Below are 19982 nucleotides of genomic sequence, written 5' to 3' on the forward strand. Positions count from 1 at the left end.
CATAACCCGGCGAGGTATCTGAATAAAGCACAGTTTAACTGAGCTAATAAGAAGTCTTACTTCTTCGCATATTGGTAACCACCTGTTAGATTATTTATACCTTAAACCATTTGCTGCTATATTACGATAAAAAAAAGTTTAAAAAATGGGAAAAGTATTATTCTGTGAATCACTCAGTCATAGAATATCAATTGCTATGGCAACTAATCATGACAAGTATATTCTCCATAGTAAGAATTATCATGGCTTTGAGCTTTTTTTCGGTTGTTTCTCCCCTTAATTTGTACTCGGACTGACAAACGGAACACGTAGATTCTACCCTCCAAAGAATTTTCTTTGATTTTTGGGAACGAGGTTTCCTTTTCACTTTGGTAGGTGTCTCTTTATTCATCAGACATGTTTTGGCCAATTTTGGCGACAGTCAATTGTTAGACGCTATAGTTACGAAGCATAACGCGATAAGAGACATGGGGACAAATTTTCACAGAAGCAGCAAGATCGTTGGCTACGCAAACGTATTATAGACCTCAAGAATGAAAAACTGCTTAGACTTAAATGATAAAAGAGATTTGCATAAATCTGTATTCAAAATGGCAGCCAAGATGGCGGACATCTGAGTGACGTCAAAAGTCCTTAGTAGAGCCATATCCCGTTGTAATTATATTGTCCTCTAGGATAATTATACTATGTACTAAAACTCGCCTCAGGATAGTATTGCATCATTTATTTTATAACATAAAAAACGGTGAGGATTGGGGGTGGGGTCACACAACTTCTTCCTTGCACAAAAATGGGAAAGGATTTTCTTGTACCCTAGCTTGTACAATCAGGGGTTTGATAGCCATAATCAGGAGCCAAAATCATTATAACAAAACTTGGGTCCAATTGACACTTTTATTACTCTTTGGTACGCAATGTCCATCTAATCATATACCTGTTGGCGATGTCTGAAAATTTACTGAGTAATTTATACAGTCCATCACGTGTACATGTATTAGCGACGAGACATTTTCACCGTTCATCCGTTCACAGTAATAATACGACATCAGCACTGAATATTTTTTAAAATCTATTTTTATGTAAATGCTATAATAACAATAATATTAACTCAAAGTCACGGTAACAAATACAAAAGGTTTTATTTTTGATCGTTATTTGAGACCTAGACGTACTAAGGTCAATTTAGCATTAATGAAGACATTTGTGATTTATAACTGAGGGTTTCTTTCTCCCATATACAAGGCACATTTAAAAAACTGTATCACTGTAATGCAGTATTGTAAAAGTCCAATGATAGTCGACTTGTTGCTTTCCTTCTCGAAACCTGTTAAAGCATAGAACTTGCGCGCTGTTGGTTTGAAACGTTGAGTAGATTTACATCTTCTTTGGGTGCTTGGAGTTTTGACGGCTTTTCGCCAGTTTACTCTGAAAAAAAAAGGGAAGGAGACGCAGATTAGAGTAACGTCAACGATTCTGACTAATTATGTTGCCCAATTTACTTTCTTTTTTTTTTTTGCTCAGAAGTCTTACAAGTCAAACCCCCAAATCTCTGGAGTCCAAGGGATATGCCGTCGAATCTCTAGTAACGACCACGTCTATCCAACGGCCACTTTTTGTGGCGGACAGTCCATACTTTGACTCTTGTTTAAACCTCTCTACAACGGCCACTTTCTTCTGTCCCCAAGGTGGCTGTTGTTGAGAAGTTCAACTTTATAATAGAAGACCTCAAGATTCCAGGACGAGGACAACTACTAGTACGAGATTTGACTTCAAGTGTTTCGCGTATTCTCAACAAATAAACAGCCTTGAAAGCTTCATCGTACTTTTTGTCACCAGAAAAAATTAGCACGGTTACTTTATTGCAGGGGGTTAAGCTCTCTCCCAATCACAAAATGATACAAGTTCTAACCGTTGTTAACCTGTTCCCGCCACAAAAGCATTCTCGCTGAAACCGTAGTAGAATGACGACGACTACCACGTTTTCTCGTCAAAATGACGCTGGTTTACGCGCACAGACTACTTGGTATTCAGAAAATCCGCTTTGTGGTCGTCCTTGTCTTAGAATCTAAAGGTATCTAGTTTGTTGTAACAGTACAATCCGCTCCTTGGCAATTCGAGCTGGCCCATCATTCTGAGGAGGCGGCCGAAACAAATTTTGAAAATAATTCCTTTCTTTAAAAGGTATTTGCAAAGATGCTATCACCAACCTTTTTTGTGGTTATTTTATCCTTTGTTATTTTTTTATGTTTAGTGGTAGTCTCGTCTTTTTGGTGCGTCTTTGACCGCTGAAAAACACAAAAATTAAGAAAGGTCACATAAAAGGAAAAAGCAGTAATTATTTTAAAAACTTGGTAAGAAGATTAGATAGACTGGCCCAAGGGTACCACTTTACTTGTTTTTACTTCAATCTGATTCCATCTGTGATCCACTGCACATAACTGAGCACACACACGGCAAAAATCTATTTCTTAACCGGTCGAGAATAGTTGACCAAGGAAGCTGTTGATCATATTCCAATTAAGTGATGACAAATATTTTGTAAATTTTCCTGTTTTCATCAACAAGTGAATTACTAATTCACCTTTACAGTCAGTATAGTGTTCAGTTGCCAAAAATATGGTTGATGTAGAGATGACGATGGTGCTGCGCAAGAACGGCCAGTTACGTCGGTTAAACACTGCTGGTTAGTTATATGACTTATGGTCACACTTTTTTCATATACATAAAAATAGCAGTCCATTTGTATTTGTCATGTTTTTCATAACTACCACAGTCAGAAGAATAAGTGACATAGTGTTACCTGAGAGTCACTTGGTCTTGCTATTGTTGACTGTTTAAGGATAAAAGTACGTCGTCAGTCGTTAATTGGTTCAAATGTTAGTGAAGAACAAAGAATCTAGTGTTTATCCTAAAAGCCATGCGCAGCACAATCATGCTTAAGTTACGTTTCAGTGAAAGCAGTGCGTTCAAAAATGAAAAGCATGGATATGTCATGAATTATCCTTTCGTGATTCAGATTTGTCAGAGTAGACGTTTGTTCATGGATCTAACGTCAATCAAGTCCTGTTAAAGAGTGCGTTTTTACTCTTCATAGATCTTCAGACACTCATCGACCTCTGACCCTCCCCAGCCAAAACGTTATGTTGTTTTTAGTAATAGGGAGCTTTAGCAATGACAACGGCGACGGCAACGAGAACGGCGAAAAAGCAATATGAACTTTACACATGCTTCACGCTTTTCTGTACACTTCGTTGCCGTCACTGCACGAGAACGACGTTAACATGCCCAATTTCAAGTTTTATGGAGGACGTAAACTAGCGCCGACGAATTTTTCTTTCTCTTTTTAAACTTGAGTACGGTCCCCTGAAAAATCAACCCTAGGGAAATTCGCCTTCATTTGACAATTTCAGCGAATTGGAATAGACGAGACAAAGTTTGAAAAACGCGGATTCCTTTTACAAGTGACGTTTTCGCTGCCGTCGCCGTCGTCGATGCTAAAGCTCCCTAATATTTCCCTCGACTGAGCTCTCCATCATCTACCTGAGCAAATGGTGTGGGTTATATTATTAGGCAAGCAATAAGCAATACTCTATACTAATTTGATCAATTTAGCCAGAGCTCAACATTTTGACGCAAATAATGGTTAGAAGAGAGAATATGTATCGGGTAAGTGCAAAATACTTGCCTTTTTAAATGCCATTTGCTGCTGCCCCAAATCTCCTCCACCACCCATGTTTTGAAGACCTGCAAGTCCTCCACCGTCAGCCATCATACCTTGCATGCCTCCTTGAAGAGACGCTCCCATCATTCCCTGCCCCTGAAGAGCACTGAGAGCCCCACTATCTGATAACATTCCACCTTGTCCTTGTTGTCCTCCTGTCAGAGCAGAGGACATGCTTTGCATTCCTTGCATTCCTTGCATGTCTTGAACGCTTTGCATTCCTTGAAGTCCTTGAAGTCCTTGATACGATTCTCCAGCCTTTCCTCCTAGTGATCCTTCAGTCATTCGACTGATGGCAGATTCACTCAATCCTGCCCCGCCTCCTAATCCAGCCTGCGCCAAGGAATCTTGGCCCATGGCTCCAGCATCGATTGCTCCTCCAATCGGAGCCTGCTCCATAGTAGCTCCTTCGCTTTGGCCCCCCATCTGTTGAGGTCCTGCTAATTCTCTAAAGCTTCCGATACTGCCTCCTAACGCCTGGGATTCCCGGGCTCCGAGACTTCCCATTCCTATGTCACTCTGCTGGGCTGCTCCTCTGATCTCCGCTGGCGATATTTTGTCCTCTTGGTGAATAAAGTTTGAGATCTCTGTTGAATTATGTACAAAGGGCAAAATTAATTTTCTAAAAAGGTCATTCTGTCTGTTCCTCAAGAAGTCTACATACAATCAAAATGAGCAAATGTTTTATTTTTGCCAATGTTCTTATTATGAAACGACTAACGAAAAAGAGAAATATGATGAGCGACAATCTAGTCTGATAATGGTAGAAGGTTTCACTGTGCTATTCACCCCTACCCAACCAATGTTACCACACATTCTCTGGTAACACAGAATATCGCACCCGTAAGGTTGTGACAGGAGCCCTGGTTGTTATTAATATTCTTTGGCCAACGATATTTCAAAAGCTCATTAACGCCGTAGTTGCATTCTTTAATTTAGCGACAGAGAAAGATTGGGCAGGGTAGAAATAACAAACCTTGGGGTAGCCGCTAGGGATTTAATAACGACACAACCCAACTATTCCGCTTTCTTGCAATTCAATATGGTGTTTTCGCGAACTAAAACACGAGCGCAGGCAACGTTTCCTGTTTAATGTAGATTAATTTATTTTACTGTTACCGTCATTAGGAGTTAAAATGCAGAATATTCGAGACCCTTTGTAAAGTATTATCAGCCTTTAAACGACGTTTTTAATAGACTAATTGTTTTAAAAGTGGTTTCAGTTGCAGAATATTAATAACACGAACCTGGTGGACCAAATTCAGTCGCTTGGTGTTCAGTAAAGTAGCGTTGCGTTAGAAGTCCCTGAAAATCGTCTTAGTGACCGGTGTAATCGTCATGCAAGCATGCAAAAGAGACACGTGCAACAATACGTCCAGTTAGACGAAATGGAATGCATTGCTCCATCCATTGAGTGTCAGTAAAACGCGGGGTCGGGGTCTATTTTTTTTCAAAGAATGCTGTTTTAGGGTTAGGGTTAGGGTGTGGGGAAGGAGGCGGGAAAAACAGAGACGCCGTCTATTTTTTCTCGCCTCCTCCCAAACTGTCCTCGATCCGCCCCCTTAGTGGATTTGACACTCTTCCTTAGGCTAGACTCGGAACATTGGAGATTAGGATGGTTACCCGTAACGCAAAGCGCTTGATCTCGACGATCATAGGGAAAATTGGGGACTGTGAACAGTCTAATAATTTAAAAAAAGGTTGGGTAAATTGATTTCAAGTTTACAATTTTTTAAATAATTCGACAACTTTGGAAGCTATTATTCCCTGGGGGGAATAAATAGTATATATTAGGCTTCTCTGACTAAAAGTGCCTCAAATCATCAATGGCAAAAGAACTCCAGGGTTTTTTCGTTACAACTTTGTTTTGCTGCTCCCGATCCATACACTTTAAGCATCGACTTCATCTAATAGGTTGTCCTTGTAATAAAGATGTTACGAGACATTTTGCACACCTTGGTTCTCTGCTGGACTAATTCCTTTTTGCTGTCCTCCAAGGAAAGACATTCCTCTTCCACCTCCTTCGGGATTTGTGATTCTTGGTTGCATTCCTGTCTGCTCCTGAAAATTGCAGGATAATTTTAAGTTTATTGTTGAAATACTGACAATTTAAAAGTCCGCAAAGAAATATCAAGAACTAGGAGGAGAGCAAAGGAGAGTTACCGTGGATGGCGCTCCACCGACCACTGAAGCTCCTTCATTGCCAATCGAAGCAGAGCCTCGAGATGACTGTGACTCAGCTGCGATTGCACGTTGGATTTCGTCTAATTCATGAGCACTTTCAGAGGCGACCTGGGCTTGAATGCTTTGCTTCTGCGGGTTTCAGAAGAAGAAATCATTGCGGCGAATATTGCAAGCATCACTTATCTGAAAGAATTCTTATAATTTTTATGGAAGAGCTTTGTCATGCTGCGAGTTCCATATTTCAGGTGAAAAATGAGCTGATATTCAACTAAGTATATTCGAAGTCTCTTTCTATCCTAGGAATCTCTAAAAGAGAGCTAATATGCTCTCAAATGGAAGGCAAAGAATTGCGAAGGATCGGTCTTGGTCATTTTTTTTTGACACGCGCAAGTGGAGGTGACTTGGAAAACCTGGAATCCATTCAATCGTGGCAATCGAAAGTCAAAGATGTAAACTTATATTTTTTAAGGAGAATACAAAAGTAATTTTAAGCAAAACTTTTTGGGTAAGTTTTCTTTGATTCTAAAGTGTTTTAGAGTTTTTAAGCAAGATCAGTAAATCGTGACAAGGATTTTGAAGACATCCGTTACCTCTGCAGCATCTTGTCTCTGTATATTTGTGGCCCAGTTGACGCCCTTTGCTCCGTCTTCCCAGCCAGCTCCTCCTCCGCCACCACCGCCACCAGGGCCATACCCTTCTCCTGTCTCATATTTCTTCTCCTCCTCTGCTTCCATGGCCAGGCGATCTTCAAGCTTGGTATCCTCTTTGTAATCATTATTGTTCCCTCCGAAGTCACTAAACCCAGGCTTTCGGTTCACTTTGTGTTCTTTCACTCTCTTTATGTGAGAGCCTTCCTCGTCCTCATTCCCTAGAGAAGAATGGACCTACGTTAAAATCACGTCCAATCTATAAATTCTGCATGTTACATTTAAGTTTTATGATACCTAATGTTCTCATCTAAATGCTTGTGGCTGTAAAACTCATGGACATGCTGACTAGCGAAGGTTAAAGGAGCTATGTCACCAGGATTAGATCTATTCTGTTCGGTAGTCATTACTTAGTGTCTTATATCTATACTCAACATGCTTAAGTTATGTGTTAGATTTGTTAATCCAGTTAATGGGTACAATATGACAACTCGTGCCTATTGACGCATGCGTCCTGATGTGTAGAGTGGGCTTGTCACTGTCAGTCACGTGATCGTTGCTTCCCTCACTCTGTTCTGTTTCCCCCTTGTTACTCTTAACTCTTTCTTCGGCCTTATGTCCGTGCCGCACTGCATCTTCAGCAGCTAAACTGGCGTCTAATTCAGCTTTCTGTACAGCCTCTTTTACTACAAAAGCAAAATCGGCGACAAAACAGTTGAGACACTGATTGACCGAAGTCAAGATGCTCCTGCTCAACACAAGTCAAGCGCACATCCGGGGTTGCGTATTCTTATTCCAATTTTTTTTAACACAAATATCGGCAATAGACGATTTTCGTAGAGCAGGACGACTCTAGAGTGTTGTAGTCAAACAGGTTTCTGGAGAGTCGGACTTGGCATGGACATTCACCATAAAATCTCGTACCCAGATTTCTTGCTGACGAAGTCTTTGCTTTCGGTTTCGTGAGCAAGAGATCTGGGTACGAGATTTCTTGCACCACCCTAGCTTTATCCCTTCTTTAAAAACTTGTATTCGTTGTAGGAAAAGATCAATTTAGTGTCTCAACTATTTTATTGGAAAAGGACGAAATGATTCAAGCAGAGTATATGTCAAATCCCGAGGTAACATATGTGCCTCGTATTATGTCCATTGTTTTCGTAATAGGCCATTCTACAGTTGTGTGCGCAGAGCCCTCGCCTTTGAATAGAAGCGAGGCTGGTGGTGACCTTGTTTTTTTTACAGACCTTTAGTGTTTTTCTTATGTAAATGATCATGTTCACGGGCTTGTTGGCATGAGAATACCACGATTTGCACATGAAAAATGAGAAGGTTTGTAATAAAACAAGGTCACGGCCAGCCTCGCTTCCATTCAAAGGCCAGGGCACTGAGCACACAACTGTAAAATGGTCTATTGTCATTATGCGTCATCACTACTCTAATGTAATATTTTTTAGCAGTACTACATCCTATCTCAAAGAAAGAGCATTAGCAAAGCACTATTAGGCATGCGCAAAAGCAAACATATCTGATTCATCTAGTCACTCATGAGCAAATAATCACTATAACATTGGATTAAGCTTGCAGATTCATTAACGCATTTTACCACTCATTCAATTCGTTAAAAGACTTACTTTACTTTAAGCATTAATGCACACTTATTTTGATGCTTGCATTACACGTACTCCTTGCCCATCTCACCACCGCAACGTTACATACCTTTATTTTCCAGATTAACCGACTTTGAATCCTCTCTGTGCACTGAGAATAAAAAATGGACATATTTTCATCCCATTTGCGACCGTTAGACCAATTCGCAGCTTATATTTTCATCCTTGTATGTATTAGCATGTTATAGACTGACTGCTTATAAAAGTCCACAGACAAAGCCAAAATAGCAAGCTCATCTAATTAAGTGGTTTATTTATAGACAGCGGCAGTGATTTAAGTTACTTGTAGACCGTATTTGTACAAACAGAAGACGGTAACATTCCGCTAACGAGACATAGGATTTACCTTGTTCTGATCCAGGTTTTTCTGTAGTTTCAAGTGGAGCTGAGAACACTAGAGGCAACATCAATGATTTAAAAGGAAAGAATAAGATGCTGTTGGATAAATTTAACATATTATGAAACGAGCAGTCCCTAAATGCAACTGAACGAAAACACAGTACTACGATATATTTGACAATCGACTAATAATTTCCCAGCAATAATCCACAAAATTGTTCAGTCTTTTTGGCGTTTCTATCGCAAACCATGCATCACGCAGATAGATCTCGACCATTTTTTTGATAGTCTTTCGCTCGCATACTAAAGATTGTGGGCGTGTTTGTACGATCCCTTTAAGTAACCTCCTCGACCTAATAGTTACTGAAGAACCAAATAACTCGTATGATAGCGACAGCAATAAATAGGTTTGAAAACAATAGGTTTATTAATTGAAACACTGAACAGCTTTGCACACACAACCCAATTTTTTGGTACATTTCTTTGCTCTCCTCGGCACACTTTGCGGGTTGCGATTGGCCCCAATTCATACGTTAAATCACACATGCGCCGAATCTGAAGGAAACACCTGTTACACTGTTTCCGAATCAGTTAGGCCCAGCTGCATAAAAAGTAGCGCCGGACACAACGGCTCTGAATCTGACGCTCGGACCACTCAAACTATTTATTTTAGAGCGAAACGTTTTTAAATACATTTGATGTAAGGTTTTATGCAATTGCACTCTTAAAGAGCCTCAGGCAATAAGGATGTCTTTACTCACTTCCAGATATCTAGAGCAGCTTTGCTCATTCACCCCAAAATAGTACTTATCCATGATGCTTAACAACTAATATCATATAGAAGCATTTTAAAGTGACTCACTGGTAGACCTCAGATTCTTAAAAACGTCTATTACAGTAAAATCCTAGAAAATGATAAAGAACCTGCGAGCTCAGGAATTTGGCTTAATTTGTACCATACATGAGAAACACTCTCCAGTTCTGTGAACTATTAGTAAAGCTCGCTTTTTCAATATTCTGTATTTCCACACAAGCTATAAGACATCTCCGGTCAAACGAGACAACCCGCTTGTTGTGACCAGAATAATATACTGAGTGGGACCAATGATCGAGTCACTTTGTGCTATACTACCACAAGTGTATGGCGACGTTTATCATTATAAGTAAAAATATTACTTTTAACTCACCTGAATGCGACAAACATAATGTCAGGCACGTGAAAAGAAGTCGTATGTTCATCACACGGGCTTTTCTTGTTCGCGGTTATTGTTTATTTATCGTAAATCTGTACCTGTTGACCAAATGATAGAAATTTATCACCAAGGTTAAACGCTAACAAAAGACATTCGGGCTCTTTATGTCGAGAATATTAACGTTTCACGAAACAGATAGCCCCAGAGCTTCCGTAGATGTCAATGGAAGACATTTCTCACTGGGCAAAGAATCGCTTCATCTTTTTATCTTTTTCGCGCGCCATCGTTGCAGGTTGATAATAGGAACAGGTCTATCTTACTTTGTTTGTAATAACTATTCATTGTTTATAAATAAAACCTTTCTTCGCCGCCAAAATATCGTCTTGCCATAGACAAAGCTTTGTGTAGCCATACCATCATGAGAAGAAAGACTTACCTTTAAAAATCATCAAATAAGGAGGAAAAGGAACTTGGCAAACTTGTCCTATGTGATCACTTCCGATAAATGACGTCATAGACACAGAGAAAGTCCTTTGAATGAACCCAGATTAAATATTTACCAACACGCTACGAAGAATCTTGAGACAAAAGCATCCATTCTGATTCTAACGCTGGCGAAACGATAAACAGAATCACAACTACACAATGAAAGCTACAGAAGATAATGTGTCAATGAAGGAAATTGGTTTAATTGTGGAGGTTAATTTCCGTTTTTATGCTTCAGAAACGCTTAGAATGTGTTCATTGTCTCGTGGGTTTTACCTGCTAAATTCAAAGACTTGACCATTCTTGCACATAAACTCGTCCATATGATGGAGACATGTCAGTATCGTGTACATGAAAGGGAAATTAGTTTTAGAGGTAGGGGGAGTATTTCGTACAGTACATACGGTGATCTGAATTGAAGAATTCTTTGCACGACGCGTGCATAAAACACTTCTGGAAACGAATGTGGTTTTGCTAACATCACGACGTAGGCGAAACGACTCGTTAGAGAAGCACTAGGACAAGAGAAGTAAAGAGATAACATCGTTTAAAGTGGTAATTTCCTTTGTTTGTCCTCTCCCAGTACGTCTATTGCTCTCCAGCATAGTGGTTACGTTTTGTACTACTTTGATGAGTGGCTGTAAAGGGCTCATTGGGGCTATGACCGTCTATTATCTGGTCCATTAGACAACCGGACGTACAGGGAACACTGCAGAATTTTGTTGTCTGTTCTGTACAAAATAGGCGAGGTCCGGGTGGGACCATTGAGACGCATTTGCAATGAGATTTCTGATATTTCTGTCCGGTTATAGATTACAGAAGAGCTGAAAGAGCCGATCGCTGATCGCTAACAACGTTTTTGCTCTGATTACCTCTGGACGTCATCTGAGAAGTCTTTGGGGGAGCATATCCTCTGGCTAATGATGTATTCTCCTATCATTGTCAGACATTTTTGTGGATTTCATATATTGTTGTTTATACCCTCTCAACGAGTTATCAGTAACATCGTCTCTAAAAGTGACGTCTAACAGCAATATTAGCAAAAATTCCTCAAGAAACTCCGCCACACAGCAATAGTCGAGTTCGTCTACGTGCAACCAAGAGCTTAACGTTCACATGCGCGTATTTGTCCAACCACAGCGCCCGCCTTTTTTGTTATGTTTCAAATCTCAAACTTGGCGCTCTATTTAGAGTTTTCTTAACATACAGCCGTCCAAGGATATGTTGACATAACTGACATTAATTTGATCAATAAGTAGTAAATGCGGGGTAAAAATGCTTGTTTTGGACGAAAATAACAAACATGGTTTTGTAGGTGTCCTTGCTCGAACAGATTAAAATTTTACTTCGCACTATAAATGCGTACAGACTGGGCAAAACAATTTGATAGTATATGTACCTTAGAGCTTAAAAAAAAGACAGTGTTTCCTGCAACTGAGTAGGTTTTTGATAGGAAAAGAATAATTGCGCCCAGTGAAAGTTAAAACATGTCTAAGACTTGTCTGAATCTTAGTTTTTTGCGTGAGGTAATGTGAGATGGTAAGAAAGGAAAGGGTTAAACTTTTAACGACGGATAATTTAAAAAAGAAAACTCTAAATCATACTGTAAAAATAATGAAAATCACATATCACGTGCTTCAGTTGAATGGCTACACAAAAGGAACAACACTGAACATTACAATAAACAATTCAGCACAGGGGAGACCCCCAGCCCCCCCCCCCCCCCACTCCCACCCCCTTTCTTGGTATATAGCCTCTATTTGTATGGGTACGTCAAAGGATTCTCCAACAGACTCAAAATGTAAATCTCCTTAGTCTGAGCAATTGACTATTAAGAGCATAAGTGGTCAAAAGCTTTAAAATAAGATCAGTTCAGGTCAGGTGAGTTGCTGTTTTGGTGCTTTTTTATGACACTAACAGGTTGAATTGACGTTTAATTATACCTTTTTTGAATGCACACACAGTTATTAGGCAAAAGAATGTTAATGATGCGACAAATTTAGGACACACCTCCTACTCATCACAGCCAGGTCAAGTGAGTTGCTGTTTTGGTGCTTTTTCAATGACACTAACAGGTTAAATTGACCTTTAATTTACCTCTTTTGAATGAATAGTTATTAGGCAAAAGAATGTTTATGATACGGCAAAATTAGGACACACCTCCTGCTTATCAAGGCCAGTTAAAAAAATCCTATTTTTGTTACGTTCACTCGAGCAGGGCAAGTCTCTCTCATAATGTTTTGCCACAGATTAAGAACGGAGGCGACCTGTAGCCAGTAAGGAAACCGACAAGTGGCTTGTGAGGGTGGCAAAACATTACGTCATACAGGAGGCTTCATGGCAGGCTGGCTGTCTGTAAAGAAATCGCTGAATTTGAGAGTGGTAACCTCGAGTTGAACGCGAATTATTCTTATTTTGGCGAAGACAATCCGATCGCGTAAGTAAAAATATTCGCCTTTTATTGGTGTAATTGACGAAAACTACTTTCCCATAACAGGTGCCATGAAGTATTTGATTTCAGTTCTTCTATAGCTCAATACTAAAGATATAAACATGATATGCTATGTAGCCTGGACGTTGCCTTTACTTCATTTCTCCCTAGCGCATTGTAAGCAAACATGTAAGTGTTTCTTTCTTGTAAGTAAGAAACCACGTCTCCACTCCGCGATGTTGTGATTCAGTGGCTCACCCGTGGGGATGACTCGAGAAGGCCTCGCAGTCCCTTTAGGTTTCATACAACCACGCTTGACGACAATAAGACTGATGCACAAATTTAAACAAGCCTATCTTCTTTTTCCTATAGTCTCGGTGCTTAGTTAACACAAGTGACTCGCTTCAGTTTGGAGTACGAAATCTACCAACGCATGATGTGCTACTTACAATGAGGCTGATTCTTGTTACGGTAGTGATTATCGGTCTGGAAGTCGTGATTGTTGCTGAGTGTAAGTTAAATTAGTTTTCTCCGCCTCGTTGACTTTCCTGTGTTTGAAAATTTCCCTTGACAGTTTCTGACAGGTATTAATTTCCATTGATTTCATGTTGTTGACCAAAATTGTTATTTTGAAACGATCTGGTTTTTTTTGAAAATTCCTCGCATGGTCGCTTTATTCCTAAGGAAGGTGAACGGCACCTAGAAAATCAGGGCTCCAGCAGAATTTGATTTTGAGAGTTCTCGTTTTTGTGCACTTCTTCCTGGCTCGGGGTCTTGAAGAGTGCGGTTTTTAAACAAGGGTGTCGGCGAGTCGGGGATTTTACCGTCCATTTGTTAACCCAATATCATGTTATTTCAAGCGAGTCTCGCTTATTTGTCCAAAATATAGCAAACAGGAACCGTTCACCCTTTATTTCAAGCACAAAGTAGTTGTTGTTTTTTAGTTTTAATTCTGTTACAAACGGTTGAATTGACACTTGGGAAAAGGTTGCACACAACCACTTCTTTCTCTTTAGTCATTTAAAGCCATAGAGGTTACAGAACGATTAACATTTATTTACCCCCTTTGTTTACGAGGCCTAGTTTATTATGATACCAACCGAATCAAAAGCAGGAATGCTAATTGAAATGAAACCAGTCGTTAAAACCTGATATCAGTCAGTAGAGTACACGTTTTGAAGAGGCTCATTTATTAATGGCCAATTGGACATTTAGAAAGTTCAGCTAATTTTAAATTCTTTCACAATTTTGTGTGTTCACTTGATTAGGTTCCAATGAAAGAGTACAGAAGCGTGCGATCAGAATTGACAGACGGAGTCCATGGGAGTATGGTGAGTGAAGTTCTGTTGTGAAATTGATAAATTTCTTTTACTTTTCATTTAGAGCATTTCTCCGTTTCTAATGGACTAATATTATATAAGGGAGCTTAAGCAAAGGCGTTTTTTGACGACGCATGTCAACTGGAAGTGAGATCTTTTTTATTTTAAAATAAATTGACAATACCAAATTTGTATTTCTTAGTCTCTTTCTTTACTATAGAGACGATTTGTCCAAAAATCTGGGCAAAAATACCGCTCAAGAATGAAAAAAGTCCACTTCCGGTTGACGTGTGTCGCCCAAAAGTCTTTGCTTAAATTTACTAATCCCAGGCTAATTCTTCATATCCAGTAATCGTTGACCAAATTTGAAAGATGTTAGCTGTTAATATTACATTTCAAGTGAATCATAACAGTATCGACTAAAAATAAGTGGAGAAAAAGGGGCAAGATTTGACGTTATGCGAAGAAGAATTATCTGAAGTATTCTCTGAAAAACATAAAATACCTCCTAACCTGCCTTCTCATCCTAATACTACCGCTGAGGGAGACTCCAGACTGGAACGTCAGTACATGGATCGAAGTAAGCATGATATTGTGAGCTAAAAATGATTTTTAATCAATAATGAAAAAATATTAGATAACGCTGAGTTTGATTAAAAGAATTATGTCCATCGAGTAAGGCGTTATGAGACCTTACGGTCTGAGACCACCAACTCTCATTTCAAGTTGAATCCGAAATTCGACCATCGTCAAATGGTTATTGCTTAAGATCATGTAAAGAGATAAAAAAAAACTGATTTGACTCTAAAATACAGTTGTTTAACTTCTTTTCGTTTCCTTACAGCAATGCTTAAACATCTTTTAGGAGACCCGAAGGGAAATCGTAAGTGCATTCTTTCATTGTTGAGGAATTATACAACAGAGGTCAGAAATTAGCTAGCGTTTTTTTTTACTCAGCTACTTCCTCGGTCTTTATTCCGCTCAACCAAACCTAAAAGCACAATGAAACAGAAAGACCATGACTCAAGCGTCTATATCCTCTACTCTTTTCAAGAGTAAGGATCATGGTAAGGCCCACCAGGCGTAAAAAAGACAAGTCAGTGCACAATTGAGTATCTTAACGGAAACAAGGAGTGTTTACCATTTACGCAATCCACCCATGTTGGAAATTTTGTGCATAAACATATACATCTAATGTATAGATTTAGCCAGGGCTAAAAGCGAAGCTCCGGTTAATAATACGTGTAAACAAAAAAATTACATCGTGTAATGCTAAACGGGGAAGGCAATGAAAATGGCTTCAACACTAATAGATCTAATTAGCAAAAAAAAAACAAATTGCACGTGCAGCGCACTTTTTCTTCTAATTAGCAAAACCAAATTTGCACGTGTTGCACGCTTTTTTTGTCTTTCTATTGCCGTTGTTTTGCACGACTACATCGCTGTTTTGTAGACTAAAACGTCAAACTACCTAGTGACACACTATTTTTATGGAGACATTGTCGTATGTGCTTACCCAATATTTTGTTTCCTGTGTTCACGTTCGCTATTACTTTTCCCTGCCGCTCATTTTCACCTTGCTGGCCGCTAGCATTTCTCATTTTCTCACCGCCGCTTTGAATTTCCACGTGTTTCTTCCTACGAAATTCGTCTCCTTTGTTTTCAATAACTCGCTCCAGCTTTTTCTCTGTTATCCACGTTAGTGTAAACATAAAAAATAATGCCGAAAAAGACACAACTTTGTTGTTGTTGTTTCTTTCTAAAAGTCCTGGCGGCCATGTGTTAGACCTATTCGGCTGACTCAATGTTGTACCCAATTCAAATCTCCCGGGGATAAGATTCTTTGTGTGTTGTATTTGCATTATAATGTGGCATTCACATTTAAATGAAATGGAAATTCCTGAAACAAAACATTTTATTCCCAAAGGGTTTGAATTGGGTACAACATTGGGTTAGCCGAATAGGTCTATTTCCGTCCAAATAAAACCTCTTGTTGCATTTCGGTTGCCATGCCTGTGGTGCGGACGGACGGTCGGGCGGTCGGTCGGTCGGTCGGTGTACGGTCACGTGATTACCAAATTTTCTCGGATTGGTAGATTACTACATTTCCTTAGTTATGGGGCTCTGCGCGTGGAGCTATTAAATTTTACTTGGTGGTAAAACGACCCGCTACAAAGTATATCCACATTATCTGAACAGGTTCAAAAAGAGTTCGAAAAATTTCGCCTGAAACGCAGCCCATACTGTCAGAAGCTTCCCAAACGGAATGACGCGTACCATTATATTTTTTAACTGGAATTTCCGGTCGTCCCATCATGAAATGGTAAGTGCCAAAGGTTTTACTGACGGTCGGCAAGACCCTCGTTGGTGGGTCTGACTAAAATAAAATCTACAACCTCAGGCATAGCTGGAAAGCTTCTTACCAACTGTACTTATTGTTACCGAAACCTCTAAGTCATTATCAAGTCTCATCGCGGCGGCGCTAGTAGGTGCATGAGACCTCGAAACCTCTCAGTGTTATCGTGTTTATAATTTCTGCAAAGTAAAACCCAGCAAGATTCCTTACAGCACTTACTACGCGTTATTGTCTCTATCTACAGCAAAAACAGCAAAGGCTGTACGAGGGGAAAAAAGAACAACAAGGCTACATCGTTTATGTTCTGGTAAAATAAAAATGAGAGATGAATGGACAAAAGACGAATCGATTTATGACAAAATTATATGCGGGATGTTCACTAGAAAAGACGAGTACAGGAAACATGAGGATCGTGTAGCAAGGTTATTGGCAGGACAGTCAGGGAAAAAGAGTCTTAAGGAGCAGAAAGACGAACTTATCAGAGCCGTAAATCAAATGGTGAATGCCGCTGGACCTATTCCTATCTTAAAGATCAAAGGATAATTTCATTTTTATATAGCTGTCTGTTTTTAGGAAAAGGGACCCTACAACATAGCCTCCCACACCGACGTTCTTAGGGGTTCGTCAGGGATTAGTCAGGCGTTCCTGTGAGCAGGAACGCGTTACGAACCTCTATACGAACGTCTGCATGGGAGGCTACCTACAACACAGAGGGTCTGTAAACAATATATGTCATTTTTGTGGTTCCTAGATTGTCTTAACGTCTATATTAACAAACAGGCGTTAGTGTGGACCAGCTTCTTACAAGTGTGATAGAAATTAGCGATTTAAGCACGCCCCGTCCCCTGTCCTGCCTTTGTCCTAACTGCTAATATAGAAGGAGAACAACAAGCTACCAATGCAATGATTTTAATGTTTGCTGCGTGACCACTCCTGTAGGGCCGCAACCTAGATTGCTATATTAGCCAATAGTTGGAATTTTAATAAAAGTACCTTTCTCTGAAATAAGACAGATACCAATGCTGAAAAAATAGGCGTATGTTAGCCTTTTAATAAACACGACAGGGGGAAGTCAACCTGAATCTCCAACACTAAAGAAAATTACCGCTGAGTTTGGAAACCAGTCTCCTTCGAAGTGGAATTTTTTTATGGAAGTATTAAAGAAATTACTTTTCTATTTCCTTGTTTTATCATTTTAAATAAACAAATTTTCGAGAATTGAAGACTTAATTCACATTTCAGAGTGAGCGTTCAGGTAATTCTCCTTTGGCAGTAGTCATTGACCAGAGTTTATGGGGGCGGAGCGAATAAAGAGAAAAAAGAACAGCACAAGGTTAGTCTGTTGGCTATTTGCAAGCGTGATCGAGGAGTTAAACTTGGGTATTATTTAGTCAAACCTGTATTAAGCGGTCAACCTTGTTCGTTGAGAAAGGCAACTTTTCAGCTAAAAGATGTCGCGATTTGGAGAGAGGGGGTGTATTAGAGTTAGAGGCGCTAAAAAGCTCATTACTCCTGTTTTTTAGTAAACCAGTGCAAAGGGCCATGGAGGGATGAGCGCCAAGACTTTGAATCCCAGACCAGGTATCCTATGGTGGTGAAATTTGATCTGGAATCCTTTGTTGAATGACTCTTTGTATCGAGTTTGTAAAGAAAGCAATCTGCCTTCTTTAACGGGAGTATCAAAATGTCATGGTCCTTGCACTGATAAACCATTCTATCACATACTATAGAACCAAAATATCCCAAAAATTCGATGCCGATTACAAATCTACACATAAAGTACTTTATTTTTTATAACATCTGTCCCATTCGTTGTTTAAGTGAACGTTTCTATATTTGCCAGTACAGGAATAAAAATATACTATGCAGAGTCAACTTTCCAAAAGACGGACACATCCCTAAATAAACACCTAAAGTTTCACTGGCGCGCACATGTCCAAGAGGGCCACTCATTGTCGATCTCTGCAGTTTCCGTCTAAGAGAGAAGGGACTATTGATAATAACATTGTCATAAACAAAATGAAATCTGAAGGCAACGGATATATTGCTGTCAATAAATTCTTGTTGTGGCCAATCCCTTTTACTACAAATATTAATAATGGTCAGGCCCAGGGCAGCCTGGGTTTTTTTTGACGCACTTGTTGTATTCAAATCAAATTTTGAATTAACACTTTTAATGACGATTTGCACAAGAATCCTTGAAACAATTCATAATCATTTTCAATTATCTCCAGAGCCGGCACTTCACGCCCGCTCAAAATGAAGGCATAATTGACTAGCCCGAGAAACCTCCAATTTTCTGCCATATGAGAATTACAAAATTAATTTGTTAAACTCGAATAATGTTCTAGATTTCAAAAAAGTTATTACTTCTATCATTACAAATAATATGTTACGGTTCGTCAGAAAACCCTCCATGTTTTTTCCTACCACCCTGTCCCATTTTTTGTAAGCAATCATTTGGAGTGAGGAGAGAACCGGCATCAGTAGTTATCGTGAATGAAAAAGAAAACAATTTTGAGGCAAGTCTGTAAAGGCATATGTGACCCTCCACAGGATTTTAATGCTAAAGGTGAAAGCGCGCGCACGACACACTTTCACTTTAAAACAAAAGAATTTATTTTAACACGCTTTAGCACGCTTGCAATCTTGCCTCATTAGCAATTTCTTTTGTTTCAGAGGACACGCTTGAGACAATCAAGCGTGAGCAAGTCGAACAAAAGAGCGTGTTAAAGTTTTGAAACAAAAGCTCCGTGCGAAAAAGCACAACACGCTTTCAGTGTGCGCAAAAGCACGCAAGGCGTGTTATCTATAAGCTAAATAAATTTCCTCTACAAAAAGGAACCGTAAATGATTATGAACGGCACCCTTTTTAGGTAACTATCGAGAAAGAAAAAGTTATACCTCAGCGATCGCAGCGATAGTATCTGTTTGAAAAAACGTCGTCGCTTGAAAAGTATAAACAGTGAACGGTGTGACCTACCGGATTTATGGGTAGAACTATATATAATATGAGTTTTGTCGCCCAAAATTCAAAGAAAAGTCGCCCGCAATCCTCCCTCATTCTACAGTGTTTTTAGTTTACAGATTCTTGTTTTTTTTCGTCCTGTGAAGAACGAGATATAGTACACGTTTACAGCGCTTGATTCGTCTTAGCATAGCGTAACGAGATATCTTCACATAAATTATGATTATTCGTTCGTCAGGAGCACCTATAGAAAATTCTAGGCAGTTTTTGTTTCTCCGATTTAATTACCTTCATTCGTCTCAGCATGGCTTAAAGAAACAATTAAACTAATTTATTCAACTTCATTTCTCTGTGCATTACTGCTAATAAATATTCCGGTGGCATAACTATAATTTTCAGGCGACATAACTTCAGTGCCTCGCATGCGATAGCAGGCCTCTTTGCGATTCCGGTCAACAGCCGACAGCCGGAGGAATTGGTTTACACTGATCTCGCGTTAATTCCAGGCTAGACCACCATTAAGTCGTGATTTTCAAATGGCCACGGTTACTATCAAATTCCAAAACAGTCTCAATTGGTATATTTGATTCACTTCGACCAGTTGTCAATGCTGATTAAATCCGCTGAAAACCCAAGCCATTTTTATCATCTTAGCGGTTTTAGTAATCAAG

General features: G+C 39.5%; 1 protein-coding gene across 5 annotated transcripts; it reads right to left on the reverse strand.

The window, feature by feature from the left end:
• Nucleotides 1-918: 918 nt before the first annotated feature.
• LOC140929276 (uncharacterized) lies at nucleotides 919-10182 on the reverse strand. Of its 5 annotated transcripts, XM_073379082.1 has the most exons (13): nucleotides 10072-10168; nucleotides 9746-9849; nucleotides 8566-8613; nucleotides 8269-8310; nucleotides 7050-7238; nucleotides 6496-6773; nucleotides 5885-6034; nucleotides 5677-5782; nucleotides 4969-5037; nucleotides 3686-4308; nucleotides 2801-2830; nucleotides 2208-2285; nucleotides 919-1425 (listed from the first exon to the last, which is right to left on the reverse strand). In XM_073379082.1, the coding sequence occupies exons 2-13, from the start codon at nucleotides 9795-9797 to the stop codon at nucleotides 1375-1377; spliced, it is 1716 nt and encodes a 571-aa protein (XP_073235183.1). In that variant the 5' UTR covers nucleotides 9798-9849; nucleotides 10072-10168; the 3' UTR covers nucleotides 919-1374. The 5 variants fall into 5 exon arrangements, with proteins under 5 accessions (XP_073235183.1, XP_073235180.1, XP_073235179.1 ...); XM_073379079.1 differs by lacking the exon at nucleotides 7050-7238 and having other exon boundaries at nucleotides 920-1425; nucleotides 10110-10182; XM_073379078.1 differs by lacking the exon at nucleotides 7050-7238 and having other exon boundaries at nucleotides 920-1425.
• Between the last annotated feature and the right edge of the window lie 9800 nt (nucleotides 10183-19982).

Source organism: Porites lutea, chromosome 3 (assembly GCF_958299795.1).
Source record: "Porites lutea chromosome 3, jaPorLute2.1, whole genome shotgun sequence".
NCBI classification, from domain to species: domain Eukaryota; kingdom Metazoa; phylum Cnidaria; class Anthozoa; order Scleractinia; family Poritidae; genus Porites; species Porites lutea.